General features: G+C 40.0%; 1 protein-coding gene across 2 annotated transcripts in view; it reads left to right on the top strand.

Moving 5' to 3' along the window:
* The first annotated feature begins 450 nt into the window (after nt 1-450).
* Nucleotides 451-18702, top strand: part of RNGTT (RNA guanylyltransferase and 5'-phosphatase) — a 187545-nt gene continuing 169293 nt past the window's right edge. The window contains exons 1-4 of one of the 2 annotated variants that reach the window (XM_049817904.1): nt 451-686; nt 8134-8243; nt 15531-15634; nt 15765-15853. In XM_049817904.1, the coding sequence (XP_049673861.1) occupies nt 623-686; nt 8134-8243; nt 15531-15634; nt 15765-15853 (367 nt within the window). In that variant the 5' untranslated portion in view covers nt 451-622. Of the gene's footprint in view, nt 687-8133; nt 8244-8395; nt 8433-15530; nt 15635-15764; nt 15854-18702 lie in introns of those variants that run through there. The other variant, XM_049817905.1, reaches the window with a different exon arrangement.

Below are 18702 nucleotides of genomic sequence, written 5' to 3'. Positions count from 1 at the left end.
GCTTCCAAGCCAGCGCCAGCGCCAGGCCTCGCTCGGCGGAGCCGGCGGCAGTCCAGTCGGTGACCACCTCTCCTTCCAGGCTGAGGAGCCCCCGTCTCGGCTGGCCTCTCGGAGGGAAAAGCCCTCCTCGCTTTGCACCGGGAATCTTTTCCCGCCCCAACAGGCCTGGCGTCGGAGGGGAGGGAAACGCAGCTCAGCCGACACCTCGGGCTCGTACAACGAGCCGCACAGCCCGGCACCGCCAAGCACTCCCTCTCCCGCACTCCCCCAACGAGCGACGGGCCCCTCGGCCTCACACCCGCCGCGGAGTCCTCTCCCCTCACCCCCCTCCCGGGCCCCACGCCGCCAGCGGCCTTCCCCGGGGCAGCCGCTGGGCCCCCCCGCCCCCGGCACGGCTCAGCCCCGGGGCCCGGGCCCCGGCCCGGAAGCGGAAGCGGCCGCCGCGGTGCGCTGTGGGCCGGCGGCGGCTGAGGCGGAGCTGGGTCTGAATGAAGGCGCCGCGGGCGAGGGGCCGCCGGCGCCGCTGAGCGCCCCGGGGCCGCGCCCGCCCCGCACCCCGCGCCCCCTCCCTCCCCTTCCCCCCCACTCCCCGCCGGCGGGCAGCGGCCGCCCGGGCCCCGCCATGTCCTACAACAAGATCCCGCCGCGCTGGCTCCACTGCCCCAGGAGGGGGCAGCCCGTGGCAGGTGAGCGCCCGGTCCGGTCCGGTCCGGTCCGGCCCGGCCCGGTCCTGCCCTGCCCCGCGGCGGCAGCGGGGAGGGTCCCCTCCGCTCCGCTCCGCTCCCCTGCCCGCCGGTCCCGGCCCGCCACCCCCTGCTCCGCTCCTCCTCAGCGCCGTGGGGCGGGCGGGGGCCTCCTCCGGGCCGGCCGGGGCTCTTTGTCCCGCGGCCGCGGGGGGCGCCGGGCGGCCCTTCCCGCCCCCCTCCCGAGCTCCCTGGGCCCGGTGTTCGTCCCGGAGCTGACTCGCCGTAGGGCGGTTGTTTTCCCTAAAGCCCGGCCCGCAGCGGGGCTTTGCTTTCAGCGCGGGGGCTCGCCCGCCCGCTCTTCGGCTGGTGCAGCCCATTAAACCGATTCGTCCCGGCTCCCTTGCAGGGGTACAGGCCCCCTCCTGCTCTTGGGAGTCTTCATGCTGGGTTCTTGCTTCGCACCGGTTAGGTTTAGGACTGAAAACTTGCCGTCCGTCACGTCTGATGAGAGAGACGGCAGCTGGACGTGCAGAAGCTGCCGTACTGGAACGTACCTCAGCCCTGACGAGTCCCTTGTGCAGCCTCTTCCTTGTTGTTGTTTTTTTCTTTTTTTTTCCCTGAAGGCTCTGGTGTTTATTATCAGTGTTGATGTTGGCCGACTGACGGTGATCTGTCAGTCACTGGCGTGTTCCTAAGCTGTTTAGCTGGAGGATGAGTTCAAGTGTTGTACTCCGAGGTTTCATGTGTATTTCAGGTTTTGTCAGTGATTGCTGTCATCTTGGATGCTCTTACTCGTAACATGCTGTCTGTCTCGATTGTTGCTAGGTATCTAGCCTTGCTGGCATCTAGTGGCAGCGAATTAGGTATCATGTAAACACATGCTTTTTGATTGTGAGTTAACTACCATACTGACCTCAGATGCATGTTTCCCCTGCTGCCTGGTTTGAGATACAGTAAACAAACTTTGCTCTTTGCAGTTTTCTCAAGTTCTTCTTTCCCTTATAAGGTAAGCTAAGGTAAGCAATTCCAACCCCCAGGGTTTTTTTCAACAATATTTTCTAGTTTTCACTCCTTTCATCTTTCTTTCTGTGATAATTTAAAGGTATTTTTTTTTCAAAATAGAGCACTTGCTGCTCAGCATGCTATTCTAGATGGCACTGTGCCATGATTTGCTTAGTAGTTACAACTCCTGTGTTTTCTATCCCACGTTTCCACATCGTATTACGTTTTTTTGGCGGCAGTTGGTTATGGAACTGAAGACACTGATGACTGCTTACAGGTTTACTTAGAACCTGGTGAGACATCTCAGTAGGCTTAATCTTCCCATCAGTATGCGTTTTTTGGCATTTATCAGTATTTAATTTCAGTTGTTCATTTTGTGGGTTACTGCTTTCCCTCAGGTTCCTTATATTTCTCTGAACTTGACTCAATTAAATAACAGCATTGTATTGCTCATCTCCATTATCTCTTTTTCCTGATCGCTGGCAAATGCATTGCTTTGTATCTAATAAGAGATTTGATAGCCTAAGTTGTTAGTCTTTGACCATGACAAAAGTAGACTAATCACTCTTTATTCTTTGTTTTTCTTCTCAGCAAGTTCTTGATCTCTAGAAGTTGTCGCTTTGTGTTTGTTTGTCTTTTAAGCAGTGGCTTCTCAAAAATAGCAATATAGAGTAGGCAAGAATGCAGGTCATCAGCATGTCATCTGCTGTGCCATCACTGCGTGTGTGTTTGTTTATTCAGTAACTGCAAGGTAATTCTTTTCCATTCTGTGCGATCATGCACAAGAAGTTACTGCACAAAAAAAAAAAAAGGAAAGCGTGTGGTTCATTTCTTTGCCTGCTTTATCTTAATGTATTATTACATTAGTTCACCTGATTTTTAGTTTTTTAGTGTGTACAACTTACCAAAAGTCATAGTACGCCATCAGGCTTCTCTCCTTTTTTGCTGTTTTACATTCAAAGACATCTAACAGTTTTGTTGAGAGATAATTTTTAGTGTATTGATGTTGGCACTGTCTCCGAGATGTATTATATTCTAGTTTTTATTAGCATTTCAGTCAAATTTCTAAGCATCTGTGTATAACTTTATTCCTATCTGATAGTGTAATAGTAATGTCGCTGAACAAGGTTTGCCTGGCTTCTATTGACTAATATTCATCAAGTGTTTGGTCATGACCCTCTTGTCTTATGGTTGTGGCATCTAGAATTTCTAGGTGACCTCAAATACAAGTACTAACGAGGCCTGGAGCTCTTTTGTTGGTGAGATTGGCTTCATTCAGGTTAACAGTAGCCTTCATTCTGAACAAGGTGCATTGATCTATGTCTCCCATTATTTTCCAGTTTACTTCTTTAAATACTGGTGTTTTTCTGCCACTTTCTGGTTCTGGCAGTTCTTCAGGATGGCACATTTTTACATTTATTGCATTGTGGTAGCACCTCAGTCATGTACTTGATGAAAAGAGCTTTCTCTGAACTCTTAGATCTGAAGTGATCAGGTTGCTTCAGCCTTACTGCCTTGGTATCACCATCTCTGCAGGTACCTACGTTTTATAACCGCTGAAAACCCAGTCCGTTTTGGTTTTGCCATGGAAAGTGTTAGCAAGATACTGAAGAAAAGACATGAGAAGTGTCTTTCAGTCTCCTTCTGTTGATCTATGTCAGTTAATCCAGTTCTAGACATACCTGCAGCATGCAGAACAGTGAGAGATTATTAAAAACATCCATATTGCCTATGGTTGTAGAGTTAGCACCTTAAATAGAAGAGCAGTGCCCCTGGTTCAGGAAGTTGCTCAGCTATAGCTTGTTGCAGTTGGGGAGTATAATCTGATGATGGATTGTCATTGTCATTGTTTTACACTCTTTCTTAGGCAACTGGCATTGGCCTGTTTTGGTGATGAGATACTAGGTGAAATGGATGCTTTGACTCAGCATAGCTGTTCTTGAAACGCAAGACTCTTACTTTTTAGGGTGTTGGTTTTTTGTGTTTTTTTTTTAATTGTGGATTTTACTTTTTATTTTGTTCAAATTTCCCTTTCTTAACCTTGGTCACTTTACACAGTCTAGCTTTCCTAATCAATGCTCAGTCTAAACATACCATGGTCATACACAATTAGTGGCTACTGTTACTTACTGAGTTGATAGCTTCATGTCACAGAAAATTAGACTAAATTAAAGGTAACTTTTCCACTGGTATGCTGTAGAATTTTGAGATGAAAAATGTGCCAAAATTAGAGCATGTATATGTAGGAAATGTGACATCTTATGTTGTTTACTTTGATTTCTCTCAGATTTATCCACTTGATGTTTATGTTCTGACATACTGGGCTCTTATTTTTAGATTTTTTTTAACATATTTTTCAGCCTAAGGAAATGCCATCTGTTATACAGGTAACTAATTTGGAAAATGGTTTTTAATACCCACTTTCTGAAACTATTTGACAAATTTGAACTTAATTGTGGAAGTCAAGTGTCAAGGTTCCAGTAACATTTTGAAGTTAATTTGAAAATACGATTGAGGAGTTCCAATTATTATCCTAATCTAGTTTAGATACACTAATGACTTGGGATGCTTTGATGCCCATGTAAAATATCACCTTGTTACTGTCAGATCATCTAGTTCAACATAAAGAATTGATTATTTAATCTTCAAATACTTATGCATGGAGGCTTAAGTTGAGTTGCAATCAGTTTTTACTACATCACTTCTTCAGCATAAGATGTAGGGCAAAACTCTTGCAGAGATTGTAGCTACTGCTTCATTTATACTCGTGCATATTACTCAGGTTAGAAATCTTTCTTAGAATCAAAGCTTAGATTTTCTGTAGCTTAATGACACTTGCTTGAAGGGGACTTACATGCATGTGGGGAAGGATTTTCAAGCTTCTGTACAAAGACCAAATAGCAAATTTGCCAGGTAGGGCAATTTGGTTTTCTGTTGTAAGAGGAACACAATATGAGTTCGCATCCAAGATCTTTAATACCTGTGTAGCAGTCACAATTTAGAAAAAAACAAGAATGTAAACTAGGGCGATAGTGCTTACTGCGTAGGTATAATGTGAAATTATATTGCAGAGAAATGTAATTTATTTAAAAAATCCAAAACAAAACCCAAAGGGAAAAAACCCCCCACCAACAAACCAAACAAGATCCCAGAGCCATTGTTTTCATAATCTGATTACAAAATGTTCCTAAATCGGAACCAAATTACATGAATTCAGCTGCTCTCTTCTAACCTTGGCAGGCAGCTTGTTTGCTGCCATATAAGCTCTGTTTCTCAATGATACCACCAAACTGGAATTTGTAGAAGTTGGGTACCTAAATACTTCCAGAGATCTGGATTTGATCTTTGGAAGTGATAGTAAATGGGGTCTATTAAACTACTCATCATTTCCACAGCTGTGTAAAGGTGTTCAAATGCTGCAGGGGATGCTGACTAGACTACTTTGTCTGTCTTTTCTTGGTGGTGAACAGGAATGTATTATGGTTGCTCAGGATGAAATCAGAGTGAAAATCAGACACTAAATCAAGGTCCACTACTGAGAAGAGAATGAACATGTTTGTTCTCTGTTCTAGAAGATGGAGAACAGGAGAGTCTTCGGTGCGATTGTACTGTCTCTAATCGAATGCTAGAGGAAACGATCTTAACCTCCAGGCACTGTTTTCCAACTCTACTCTCTTTTCCCAGCTTCTTGTAAAGGATGGTAGTTTTTTATGTATCCATTGACTCTTTTGTCAGTCGAGCTCCTTTTCTTGAATGCCTTGGCTAAAAAAAGTTCAGTTACATTCTTCATGTTCTGTAATGGATGAATGGCTGTATTGGGATAGGTGTGGCAAATGGCAAAGTTAAAAATTTTCAAGCATTCTTGGTGTTTTGCAAAACGTATGGTGAGGATAGATTTTTGCATTAAAATAATCCAAAATTAGGATTTGCCTAATCAGTCTGTACAGAGGAAGGTTACAAGTTAATGTGGAAGGGTTAATAGTGAGCGAGAGAAGCTGAATGATAGTGTTGAAGGTGACAAGGAACACAAAGAAGCAAGAAAATTAAAGTAGATGGATCAAGAAATGGGGAAATGGAGGGGAGGTAGCCAACCCAACAGCCATGACCAGGGAGGAAGATATATAACTGGTGGAATGAAAAGGCAAAGGGAAGTAAAGTGAAGTTAGGAGTTTTTCTAATGGTCAAATAAGTTGAAGGGACTATAAATTTATTACTGTTTAATGTGTATGTTGACTATATGACTGAATAACTAAAAGGATTAGCTGTAAAGCTTGGAATGGTTTCAGACAAGTGTAACAGTGAGGGTGTTCCTCATGGTGTTCATTAATGTCAAACCTGAGCTAACAAGTTGCGTAAAGCTTCTCAGTTTCTGTAACTATCTGTCTTCTGTGGTTTATAATGTCTCTTTCCTAGAAGTTGAATGCTTATTTCAGACTATATAAGATGTTTTAATAGAAGTTAAGGCTACAAAGAACTCTACAAACTTTGACTTATTGAATAGAGAAACCTCTCAGCAGCATTCATTTAATAAAAATGGTATGCATTTTTCTATTTTTACAAAGATTAGTGAGCTTCTCTCTCAAAACTTGATTTCTAGCTGGATACAATGGGTGTTTTAGTGTCTCTTCATTCCGTGTGGTTTTGTTTTGCTGAAAACAAGACTATTTTGTTTCTTTTATTATGAGGAAATGTTCTGTCTTGATGAGAAAGCAGTATTTTCCTGAGTAGTTTAGAAGAATTTTTTAGGATTAGTGCTGGGTGTGCTGGTTCACTTGAGGATCTGAAACTGAACATTTAAATACTGCGTAAAGAGTAGTGGATTGTGGCTGTTACTCTGCATTACACAGCTGAACAGATGCATCAGACAGTTTAAGGAATAGTATAGAAAGGTGTTATGTTTTCTCTTAGTTCAAAATATCTTGTGGGTATTTGTGTTTCTAAATAGGAAAAGCTTTTTAGAAGTTACTGAAGTTTAAAAAAAAAAAAAAAAAATCGTGTATAGAATGAACTGGTTCCCCCCCCCCCCCCCCAGGAAATAGGTAAGTTAAGTGCAATTAGAAGCATCTTAGAAATATTATTCAACAACATCAGGATCTAGCAGTACTTTTTTTCCTGGAAGATTTATGTCTGGTGCTCTAATTTGGAGTTCTTCCTGCATTGAAAAAAAACATTTCTGCTGCTCTTCTGTGCTATACAACTACATGGTTGCATTTCCTTTGGTTTTAGAAGGGCTATCTTTTTAACAGCACGGGAACAGTTTTATTAAAAAAAAAAAAAGGGGGAGAAAAGTTCTGGGGCGCTATTTTTTTTTTCTATTTTCTTGGGGGAGGGTTTATTTGATTGGTCTTGGGATATAATTCATTTACATATTTTCAGAGCTGTTTGGAAATGCTGAGGTTCTCCCAGTTTTACTCCCTGCCTGTATCATTAACCTTGGTGTGGCTGGGCAGTTACGCCAGGTCTCTTTCTTACTGTTGCTTTGCATTCATTTTCCACAACTAACTGCGCTGCAGGATCCCAGGTACGTGTGGGAGGAGGTGTGCTGCTTCCCAGGCAGATGTGGTGGCAGTGACCTGGGCTCTAGGTTTTTCTCTGTTTAGAAGCACAGGAAGAGCTGTTGGGTCAGTACATGCTGCTCAAATACCTGTTCCTGCTGCACTTGGAGGGAAGGGCTTGCCTGTAGCTTGCTGGGGGTCAGAAAGAGCGAGCTAGAGATCTCTGATGAGATTATTTCAGATATTCTGTGGTGGATGTGATGGATGAAAAATAAAATAAATACTAAAAAATATTCTGTGTTTCTAGGGAGGGATGGATGTAGTCCAGGAAGTACTAATTCTGGTCAAGTGTTTGTTGTGGTTTTGTAACTTCCCCGATGTCTGAATAGCACATAGGTGTTGTGTTTCGGAGGGAAGGTTGACACTGCCGCAGAACTCTTCCAACAAGCCTTAAGGAGCATGTCAGAAGGATCTGTTGTGCGTAGGTGTTCTGGATCAAATGCAATTTTTTTTGCAGTGATCTTTACTCTGTTTTATGTTTGCAGGTAGTCAAAGCTGATATTTACATGGTTGGGTAACAAACTGTCATTTAAAATGCTATTTTCATGTTTTTAACTGTAACGAGTTTAAATTTTCTCTGTTCTGTTGTGCACTATGACTTGGCAGCTTAAACCACATTAAAAGCCAGCTAAAAATGTTAAATTACATTGTTTTAGATAAGCTGACCTGACCTGTATTTCCTTTAAACTTCTAAACTTACTTGTGAATTCTGAGAACTCATAACTAAAGAATATTCCAATTCAACTGTTGCTGATGCTTTTCCTGTGATTGTTTTTCATTGAAGGTGAACCTCTAAATCTGCTCAGCAAGTTGCTTTGAAATTGCTAAGTTCTAAGTGTACATATAGATGAGTATATGTAAAATACTGCAAATTTGATTATCTTTCATAGGGAAGTTTTTACCTTTGAAGACAATGTTAGGACCAAGATATGATGAGCAGGTTGCTGAAGAAAATCGTTTTCACCCGAGTATGTTATCCAACTACTTAAAGAGTCTGAAGGTAAAGTTAAATTTTCTAGTAATTGAAACATTACTTTCATTGTTAATGTTTATTCAAATGTTACTTTTCAGATTTAAGAAAAGTGGTTGATGGCTTCCTTTGAGACATCTGTACAGAAAAGTTATTTTTTTGTTTACATTTTCAGGTTTTCTCTGCAACTTCTAAATTTCCAAAAGTACTTTCTTATAGGTAAGAATTGTGCAAAATCTGCCAGCTCATTCACCGTATTAGCAGCAAGAATCTCACTCTTCTCTGTTATTACTGTTGCGTCTTGGAGAGATGTCATTGTAAAATTCAGATAGTCAATGAGTTTGTAGTTTTACAAATGTCTCTTGTGTATGGATATGTTAAGTTGCAATTTCGTTTATAGGAGTGAAAGCATTTAAAAGTGAAAGGAGAATTTCATAGAACTCTTCTGTAGTTTCAATGCATAATTTTCTTCTTTTGATGCATAGAATGCTTTATGGTATCTAACCAGTCATACCCAAGTATGGAAGAAATTGATTTATGGATTTTATCCAGTAACTTCTTAGTGGAAAAAAATGCATTAAATAGACAAAAATTTTAGGAGGATGGACTGGGACCCAGGAAGGTGGGTGGATGCCTTTATCATTAGGTTACAGAGTTGTGTTTCTGGCTTATTTCTTCATTCTCTGTTTCACTCATTTCTGTCTGTCCATTTCAACTTGCATGTTGTTCTGCACTGTAGCACAGCTTTGACAATAAAGGTGGGGAACAGGACCTTTCCAGCCTTTCATATAGGTCTGTGAAGTGTTGTGCCGAGTCCAGTGCATCTGGAGATGTGGGAAATGGGATTTTGAGCCTCCTAGGCAAAGGGAGGCCTACAAACTAATTCTTTTAATCTGTTTATTAAACTGTTATATAAAAGGTTAGCACCACTTTTTTTTTCTCACTGTTTCATGAAACTAATTATGCTAGTGATATTTTTTCCTGTGGTTTCTTTTTTGTTGTTTTTGCTGTTGATCTAAGTTAAATTAATTCTGAATTTGTTTAACAATATCAGAGCTTAAACATCAGAAGAGTCAGGTGACTAAAATATGGGAATCTTCATTTTATGAATCTTATTTAGGCTTATTTAGGTATGAACTAGATGGTGAGCTACTCAGTGTAGCAGTGATAGAAGTACCTGTGGGCTAATGTGATAAGAAGGTACTGTCAGTGAGGCATATGTGCCTGTTCTCAGGTGCTTGAATTGGTAGGATTTTTCTTGTTTGAATTCTTGGATCTATGCATAGAAATTCTACTCGAGTTCCTCTTTTATGCATTATGTTGGTTTTGACTCTGACCGGCTTTAATGGGCATACCCAGAAATTTTCCAAAACCAGTCTTATTCATGGTTTAAAGTAATTTAAAATTCTGTATATATTTTGAAGTTAGAGAACTTCAGAGACTTACTCAGAATTTTTATTTGCTTGTTAGTGGTTTGTCACCAAAAAAGAAATCATGGTGAGCCTTCATAGCCTTTCCACTAGGCACATCAGTCAGTTCTGTTGCAATACTACAAATTCGTAACGTCTTGAGTGACATCAGATGATTAGAATCTGATAGTACAATTACTATCAAGACAATCCCCACTTACATTTCGGTAATTTTGGTTAACAAGCAGAACTCATAATTTCTTTCAAACTCCCTGCTCTCATCATATCTATTATATTGTCTTGAACCCTGATATTGTTGCTAAATGTTTCCTATTTGAAAACACAGTTTTTTATTTGCCGAGATATGCAGTGGATCACTGAAGTGCTATATTTGTAGAACAGCAGTTTACCAACAATCTGGCAATGAGATGAATGTGCAATTGAGGAGAACTTGGATTTTCCCAAGGCAAAAGTACCTCACTGTGAATGGTTCTAATCATTTTACTGCAGTGTGTTTTACTGCTAGTACTTTGCAGAATGAATCACTTCTGAAACCTCGTTATTACTTAAGTCCATATAATTTATCTCCCAAATAAGAGACTTCAGCAGAAACTTTTACATCTGGAATTTGGTAATAGTAAGATATTGATGGTACCACAGGTTTTTGAATGTACCAGTTCAGCATTTAAGACAGTATCTGTCTGGGAGGAACTTTCTTGAACAAACTTCCTGTGTGATTTCTTTTTCTTATGGAGCTGGTTGCTGAAAATCTGAATGGTAGAAACTGATGTGATAAGGGATAGCAACCCCATTTTTCTGATTGCCAATATTGACATAGTATCTTAATGGTCTCATAAAAAATTTGCAGGAGCAATTGGTGACAGTGTGAATAATTTTATTTTTTTTGTTTCTTTCTTGAGTAGGTAGGTTAGTACTGTTTATAAAAGGCAGTTTTATTTCTGTTATGAAGAGCTAGGACATCAGTTGACTCAAAAGAATGTTTGGGCAATTAGTATGCTCAAGTTACAATATTCCTATTAGGAAAACTAGTTTTCAGCCACATTATTGTTTTCACAGATAAATTCAATCACTAGTTTAAACTATTTTCCTCAAATAAGAAATGCAAGGAAAAAAATCCTGGCATTTGAGAGAATTCAGTGTATTGTAGTATGCCCTCTCCCTCCTGGGGAGGATGTTTTCAAGTTCCAGCTTCTAATGAGAAACTTCTGGGGTTATACAAGGGGAACCTAGCTAAGCCCATTTAATTGCACAGCAGCAGAAGAGCACATGCATAAGGCATTAATAGCTGGATATGTGAGAAAGTGAGGAGGAAGGCTTTTCTAACTGTAGGAGGACATGGAGGGCCTGGCCAAAATAAGTATGAGTAGAATGGAGGTGGTATGAAGATCTTGGTATTATTGTATGTAGAACATGAGCATTTCAAGCTATCGATGAGCTTTTTTTCCTTCTATCCGGTCATCTTTTACAATTAGAAGCAAGAAAAATAACTACTTTCAATTGTGTTTCAATGTGGTGTCTAAGATTGTAGTGTTGTAACAGTTCTTGTAAGAAATAAATGTATGTTTTAGTGAGAAGTTGCTCAACAACTGAAAATTAGTCTTTCTTCCAAAGCTGTGTCATTCAGTGGGTGTGGTGGACTGAAAGATGTGATTCATGCAAAACATTGGCCAGAAAGACATTTTTTCCAGTGGGTAACTATCTATTTTAGCTTAGATAGTCTTTAAAAAAATCACCTTCTATTAAGAACTTTCTAGGAGCCAACTTAGGAGAGCATGACTGAGAGGATGACTGTAATGACTGGTGTCATGTCAGGGTTTCAAGCAGAGCAAAGCCCCTACGTGATGAATGTGTATGTACTAGAATCTATTCTATAGGTGAGAATTGTCATCATCAGGACAAGCGTAGTATAACCCCAGTTCAGTGACTGAAATGTTTCGATTCCTGTGGTACCAGTATTTTTTTGCATGGATTTTTGGAACATCATAATTGTATACTTGATTATGTTACATAATCCCCTGGCTGTTTAAAAATTTCTTTATCTTCTTCTTTTGCCTTGCACTCTCTAAATTGTAGTGTGTTACACGCAGCTAATCCCATGAATTGAGAGCGCAAATGTTTATGCTTTCTGTAAAGCAAGGAAACTGCTTTCAGGCCTTATATGCTTTATATGCCCTACATGCTTTTATAGCTTTGGCTAAATTATATCGGATGCCTGTTTGGTTTACTGCTCCATGAAATGTGTGAGGAACAGTGTCACTTCACAAGATCTTCACTTATATATGATTGAAATGATTCGTAACAATGGCAAAGGAATAGCAGGCCAGAAATCCTGGAGTCCTGTAGTTCAGAACTTCCTCTCTAGTAGACACTTTGCTATATTTCACTCTCCTATTCAGATTAAATGCAACATTTCAAATGCTTGGTGACACTTCGGGTCTGAAGTACGTTTTAGTGTTCTTGTGGTTTAACCCCAGCCGGTAACTGAGCACCATGCAGCCGCTCACTCGCTTCCCCCCCCACCCAGTGGGATGGGGGAGAGAATTGGGGAAAAAAAAAAAAAGGTAAAACTCGTGGGTTGAGATAGGGACAGTTTAATAGAACAGAAAGGAAGAAAATAATAATAACAGTAAAAAATGACAATAATAATAATGAAAGAAATGAAATATACAAAACAAGTGATGCACAATGCAATTGCTTACCACTCGCCAAACAATGCCCAGTTGGTTCCCGAGCAGTGATGCCCCCAGGCCAGCTCCCCCCAGTTTATATGCTGGGCATGACGTCACATGGTATGGAATACCCCTTTGGCCAGTTTGGGTCGGCTGTCCTGGCTGTGTCCCCTCGCAGCTTCTTGTGCTCCTCCAGCCTTCTTGCTGGCTGGGCATGAGAAGCTGAAAAATCCTTGACTTAGTATAAACACTACTTAACAACAACTGAAAACATCAGTGTGTTATCAACATTCTTCTCATACTGAATCAACTGTTCTAATGGCTTCTACATGTCAGTCAGGAAACTGAAATCTGTAAGCGAGTATGTTCAAAAGAGTAATTTCTAAAAGTTGAGAGAAAACCATGTTGAGTATTCTTTGAGCTTAAAAGCTTTGCCATAAAATTAAATTTTTGTGCTTTCAAACATCTCAGTGATAATTCTTCATTGTAGCAGGAGTTTGGGGAAGTTTGGAGGCTTCTGGTGGGAACATTTGAAGCTGCTGGTATTCGAGAACACTGGGGTTGGGAACTGGCTTTGACTTCTTAACACTAAAATGGAATGGTATCTCTTCTACTTTTGGATGGGAGGATGTGAAACTATGTTATGCAAATCACTTGAATTTATTCTTGCAGCTCGCCTTTAACAATTCGATATATAAAAGTGTTACCTTTTAATCTGTCTTCAGGCTATTACTAAAGGTTGTTTTCCTCACAGTTTTTTTTCCCTTTCTCCAGATTGTTGGATGATACAGTATTTTTTTCAAGAGTAATTCACATTTTGGAATGTCTTCTTTCTTACTAGACTGGAACTGAATGCAAAAACCTTTACTTTAAAATGATGTTTTCATTAAATCTTAATCTTACTTTGAAAATATTTTTCCCCTTAGCTGAGGACATCTTGGAAGCGTTAACACCTAACCCCGTATTGTACATAAAAGAATAGGTTATCAAGCTGAGCTATGTAGAAGTTGGGGAGAAGGGTAGTTAGGCTGCCATTTATGTGGCTTCATAGTCTAGAGCCCTCTGGTGAAAACACACCTGATTCTCATATCAGTCTTTTTTTTGCCAACTCTAAGCACACTGCTGATAGGGTGCAGAACACAGAGGCAGATTCTTATGTTTCTTGGGGGGCATGGCATGTTACTGGAAGATACTCTGTGGATTCCTGTACAATCACCTAGAAGTACTGGTGTTGGCATATGTCATTCTCTGAACAGTTATTTTGAACTGGTTTATGTCAGTGTCATAGTGTTACGGACCTACAGTGTATAGCACCTGGAAATTCTGGGTTGTCTTACTTGTGAATTAAGTAGTCTTTGAGATATTTGCTAAATACTGTTGAGAATGGAGGGGGAGGAAAGTAATCATTGAATTAATTGCCTTTCATATACTTCCTACAGCATTAATCACTGGCTAGTATGCTGTCAGTCTGTATGTTTAACAGCTCGGTTGACACTAAATATTTGAAGTTTCGGGTGATGTAACATTGTTTTCAGGTGGACCCCTACTGAAGTAGATTGTATTTCTGCAAAAACACACTAATAAAAGGAAATAAGGCATTCTGAATACAATAGACAAAGTTGAAGTAAACAAGGAGAAATTCAGAACTGATTTGGGTATTACACTACAAATGCTTAACACTGCTGATATAACATGATGCTTTTTAATATCTGATAAAGTATTATGAAAGTATAGAAGTATTATAAAAGTATTATGAAAGTATATAATCAGCACTTGGAATACCATGGATAACTACCTCTGTAGATAATTGGAAATCTGTCTTTGGGGTCTACTGAACCAAATATCCATGTGAAGCAGCTGTTTCTGAACTGTATTCCAGTTATAATTGGAATTTATCTTTTCTGAATTGTCTGGAAACAGTGTTTTAATTTGTAATTCTTCCAACTGCACTGCTAAATTATTGCCAGTCTGTTGACCTTAAGGTGGATAAAACCTAATCAAAATCCCGTTTATGAGTTTGTGCTGGAGTATTATATATATTGAAGATGAAGTGTTCTTCTGTGGTTTTGCATGCATAACATGCTTCAGTGTTAATGTATTTTTAAGGGCACTATTGATGTATCTTTAAAAAAGACAAAGCTATAAAACAAGAATTTTGCTAAACTACCACTCTTAAAATGCCTTTTAAAAAGACATCTGGTTTCATGGTGAGGATCCTACTTGAAAGCATGACATTCAGCATTTTGACCAAAAGCAATTACTTGCACTTATAAGGCAGGAAACCAGGAACAGCTTCAGTACACAGGTGTGTTAGTGAGCTGGTTTTGCACAGTAATACTGGGAGGTTTATGGTTGGTGGAAATTTTGTTTAGACCAAGGATCAGTAGGATGCACTTTGCTGATGTTCTCTGTGTTGGATGCCACCTAGTGGTATTTCTGCTTTCCATCTTGCTTTTTAAAAACAATAACTTCCACAAGGCTGCTTTAAAAGACCTATTTTACAGCTATAAAAATCAAAGACTAAAAAAGTAAGTTCCTGCACAAGGGGACGCATTAGGGTAGAGTGGGCAAGGGAGCCTGAATTAGGTGCATCCTAACATCTGAGTGGTTGACACTGCCAGCTTACTTACTGACAGCATCTTTGAAGATCTCAAGTTGTTTCACTTAGTAGCTTTGAATAAAATGTTTCTGAGAATTTAAAGGAATTTTGGTTTAAATTTGAAAATGTGTTCATTTGGTTTGCATTCTAATGGATGGGTAAATTGAGTTATTTTTTCTGAGAGTATACTTACATATAAGTCTCAGTAGTTAATTTTTCTTATGGTACTTCCTCTGTGCCAGTGTTTAATATTGTTCTACCTAAAGTGTAAGAGCACCTGATTTTACCTTATTTGTCTTTTAACATGTTAAAAGAATTCTTTATCAGATACTTTCCTGCTGTTAGCAGCTCTTTCCTATTTAGAAACATTGATAGGAACAAACTGAAGTTTTTGAATTGATGGCTAGTGCTTATCAGACACCAGCTTTCACAGAGAAACACAGATGGCTGTGATGGTGGTAAAATATAGATTTTTGTGAACAAATGCAATATTTAAGAATTTTTGAACTTGCAACTGTAGATTGCTTTTAATTTGGATATTGTTAGCCATTGAGTGTTTATGCACTGATATTTGAACCATATATATGTTTACTTTTTTTTTTTTTTTTTTTTTTTTAAGGTTAAAATGGGTTTACTGGTAGACTTGACCAACACCACTAGATTCTATGACAGGAATGATATAGAGAAAGAGGGGATTAAATATATAAAGCTCCAGTGTAAAGGGTAAGTTGCCTGCACTTTTTTAATATTTAGCTTTTAATTTGAAAGATCACACTGAAGTAATTAATCTTTTTCTTTATCTCTTCTCTTTGCCCTGGCTGTCTCCTAATCTGTGTGTTCTTGTGTTTTTCAGGCATGGTGAGTGCCCTACACCTGAGAATACAGAAACATTTATCCGTGTATGTGAACACTTCAGTGATAAGAACCCCTCAGAGCTTATAGGTATGTCTTCTTATATCCATTATATCCATCTTATATCTATCATTAGTTTTTACTGTTAATTTATTTCATATTTACTCATAACTGCAGCCTCTTATTCTTAAAAATCTAAGCAAAGGAATTTTCTCAGTATTGTTGATGACTGATCCCACTCACTCTCATTTAGCAGTTCCTCATTTTTCACTCTCCTTTTGCAGTTCCTCTACTTGGTCCACCAACAGTATTTCAGAACCTGAAATATTGTTATGGTCAGCAATTTATATGGTGCATGGATAGCATGGTGATACCCTATAAATAGCAGACCCATTTAACTGGTATTTCATCTTTTAAAATGCCATTTTTAGTGTTGAGTCACTTTTTGACTTCTATGAATTTTGGAATGTTCTTCCATTATTTAGATTGTTTCACCTCTATTAGGAAAAAAAAGCCAATTAGAAAGAGTCAGGAAGAAAGTAATGTGTTGACCACATGTTTAGGCTTTCATAGTAAAAGAAATATTGAGATTTTCCATTTCATTTCCATGAATTGCTGAAAAGTTGTTTCTGGTTCTGGACACTCGTTTCCTCTGACAGAGTATCAGAGGGACTGGTGTGGACGATGTTTTTATCAAAAGTGAAAGCAGTCTGCAGCAGTGATAGTACTGCACCCTGTGTGATCTTTCCCTTCCAAGCTGTTGGTCTCATTGCTGAAATGCTTCTTATCTTTGTCTTGTGTATAAAATTATTGACTTAACCTTCTTGGTAGCAGTAACAGCTGCAGGACTTATCAATAACGATTGTGTGCAATTTCATTTCCAATGTCAAGATTAGATATGAAAAGAGACTGAAATGTGAATAAGTGAACAAAATTTTCTATTCGGCTAGAACAGTATAGGATGGAAACTAGTTCTGCAACTTGAAGGACTGGAGTATGCCTGCCAACCTTAAGGAAACAAAATGCAAAAATTTTCTTAAGCAGAAAACAAAGGAGAAATGATTGCTGGGAACAAATTCTGTAAGAAAGCTAAAATTAATTTCATTTGATAAAGTTACACTGTTTTTAATATTATTAAAAGGTTAGAATGGATGAATCTAAGAAATTCGTGGTAGTTTTTGCCTTGCTTTATTAAGAATGGAAGCTTGGTGGGGCGGCCGACCCTGATACAGTTGATACATATTTCTGTTTACCCATATAAAGTTTCTGGTTTTTATCAGAAGTATCAAAGTCTACTCTTTGTAGGCATTTTTTGGATCTCCAGTAAAAAAATATAAAATACTTGTAGTGGGAGCATATAGAAAAAAAGATAGATATTCACGTTTTGTCTGAAAAAGCATCAAGTGAATTGTTGCTAAACTTACTTTAAGTAAGTTTAAGAAGTAAGGAAATCAGTAAAAGCTTAAGTGACTTGCTTCATGGTGTCAGGTGCCAGGTCTTGCACTTGGGTCACAACAACCCCGTGCGGCGCTGCAGGCTTGGGGAGGAGTGGCTGGAAAAGGACCTGGGGGTGCTGGTCGACAGCCGGCTGGATACGAGCCGGCAGCGTGCCCAGGTGGGCAAGGCGGCCAACGGCATCCTGGCCTGTGTCAGACATAGTGTGGCCAGCAGGAGCAGGGAGGTGATCGTCCCCCTGTACGGGGCACCGGTGAGGCCGCCCCTCGAGTCCTGCGTTCGGTTTTGGGCCCCTCACTGCAGGAGAGACATGGAGGTGCTGGAGCGTGTCCAGAGAAGGGCGACCGAGCTGGTGAGGGGCCTGGAGCACAAGTCCTGTGAGGAGCGGCTGAGGGAGCTGGGGCTGGTTAGTCGGGAGAAAAGGAGGCTGAGGGGAGACCTTATCGCGCCCTTCAACTACCTGAAAGGAGGGTGTAGCGAGGTGGGTGCTGGTCTCTTCTGTCAAGTCACAAGCGATAGGATGAGAGGAAACGGCCTCAAGTTGCACCAGGGGAGGTTTAGATTGGATACTGGGAAAAATTCCTTCACCGAAAGTGTTGTCAAGCATCGGAACAGGCTGCCCAGGGAAGTGGTGGAGTCACCATCCCTGGAGGTATTTAAAAGACGTGTAGATGTGGCGCTTAGGGACATGGTTTAGTGGTGGACTTGGCAGTGCTAGGTTAGCGCTTGGACTCAGTGATCTTAAAGGTCTTTTCCAACCTAAACGATGCTGTGATTCTATGGTCACAACTGAAAAATATGTTACTAATAAGCATAACTGTGTTTGGTGTTAGTGGAAACTTTAATACTCGGAGATTTATAATTTAAAATGCAGTATGAGGAAGAGGCAACATCCTGCCTGAATCCGTGACATTTTTAATAGCACAAATTTTGAGACCATCCACTAGATGGTGCTGTTGCCTTGAGAGAAAGAAGTTCCAATGCATTTGACTCTTCCCTCCTTTCACTGGGGATGAAATCAGTAAAATAGAGGCTGAAGACTTAATTCTTTTTTTCTTACATTGAAAAGATAAGTAATTCAAGGTGATTACACTGTTATATACTTTTCTTTTTGTAGTTTGTTGGGTTTTTTTGTTTGGTTGGTTTTTTTCCAAAATTTGTGTCTGGTCTTAGCACGATAACAGCAAATTTGAAATGGAATTGTGGTCTGTTGACACCACTTTCAAGTTTGTGGTAAGGTAATCTGGATATGATTTTTGTGCCTGATGGTGTGAAATGAATGTAGTGCTTGCTAAATCCGCTAAAAGTACGAGTATTGAAATTGATTGTATTGTCTCCTGATAAGCATTTCAGCAGTCATAAAAAAATACTTTGAATCTTATCTGTATTAGCCTTTATGTCAGTTGCATTAAGTTAGTGCTCTTGAGTTGGGATGAACTGAAGCATCCTGTCCTCCTGTTGCTAATAATTTGCAGATATAATGT

This window comes from Accipiter gentilis, chromosome 15 (genome assembly GCF_929443795.1).
Source record: "Accipiter gentilis chromosome 15, bAccGen1.1, whole genome shotgun sequence".
Classification (NCBI taxonomy): domain Eukaryota; kingdom Metazoa; phylum Chordata; class Aves; order Accipitriformes; family Accipitridae; genus Astur; species Astur gentilis.
This window is presented reverse-complemented; position numbering and strand designations above follow the sequence as displayed.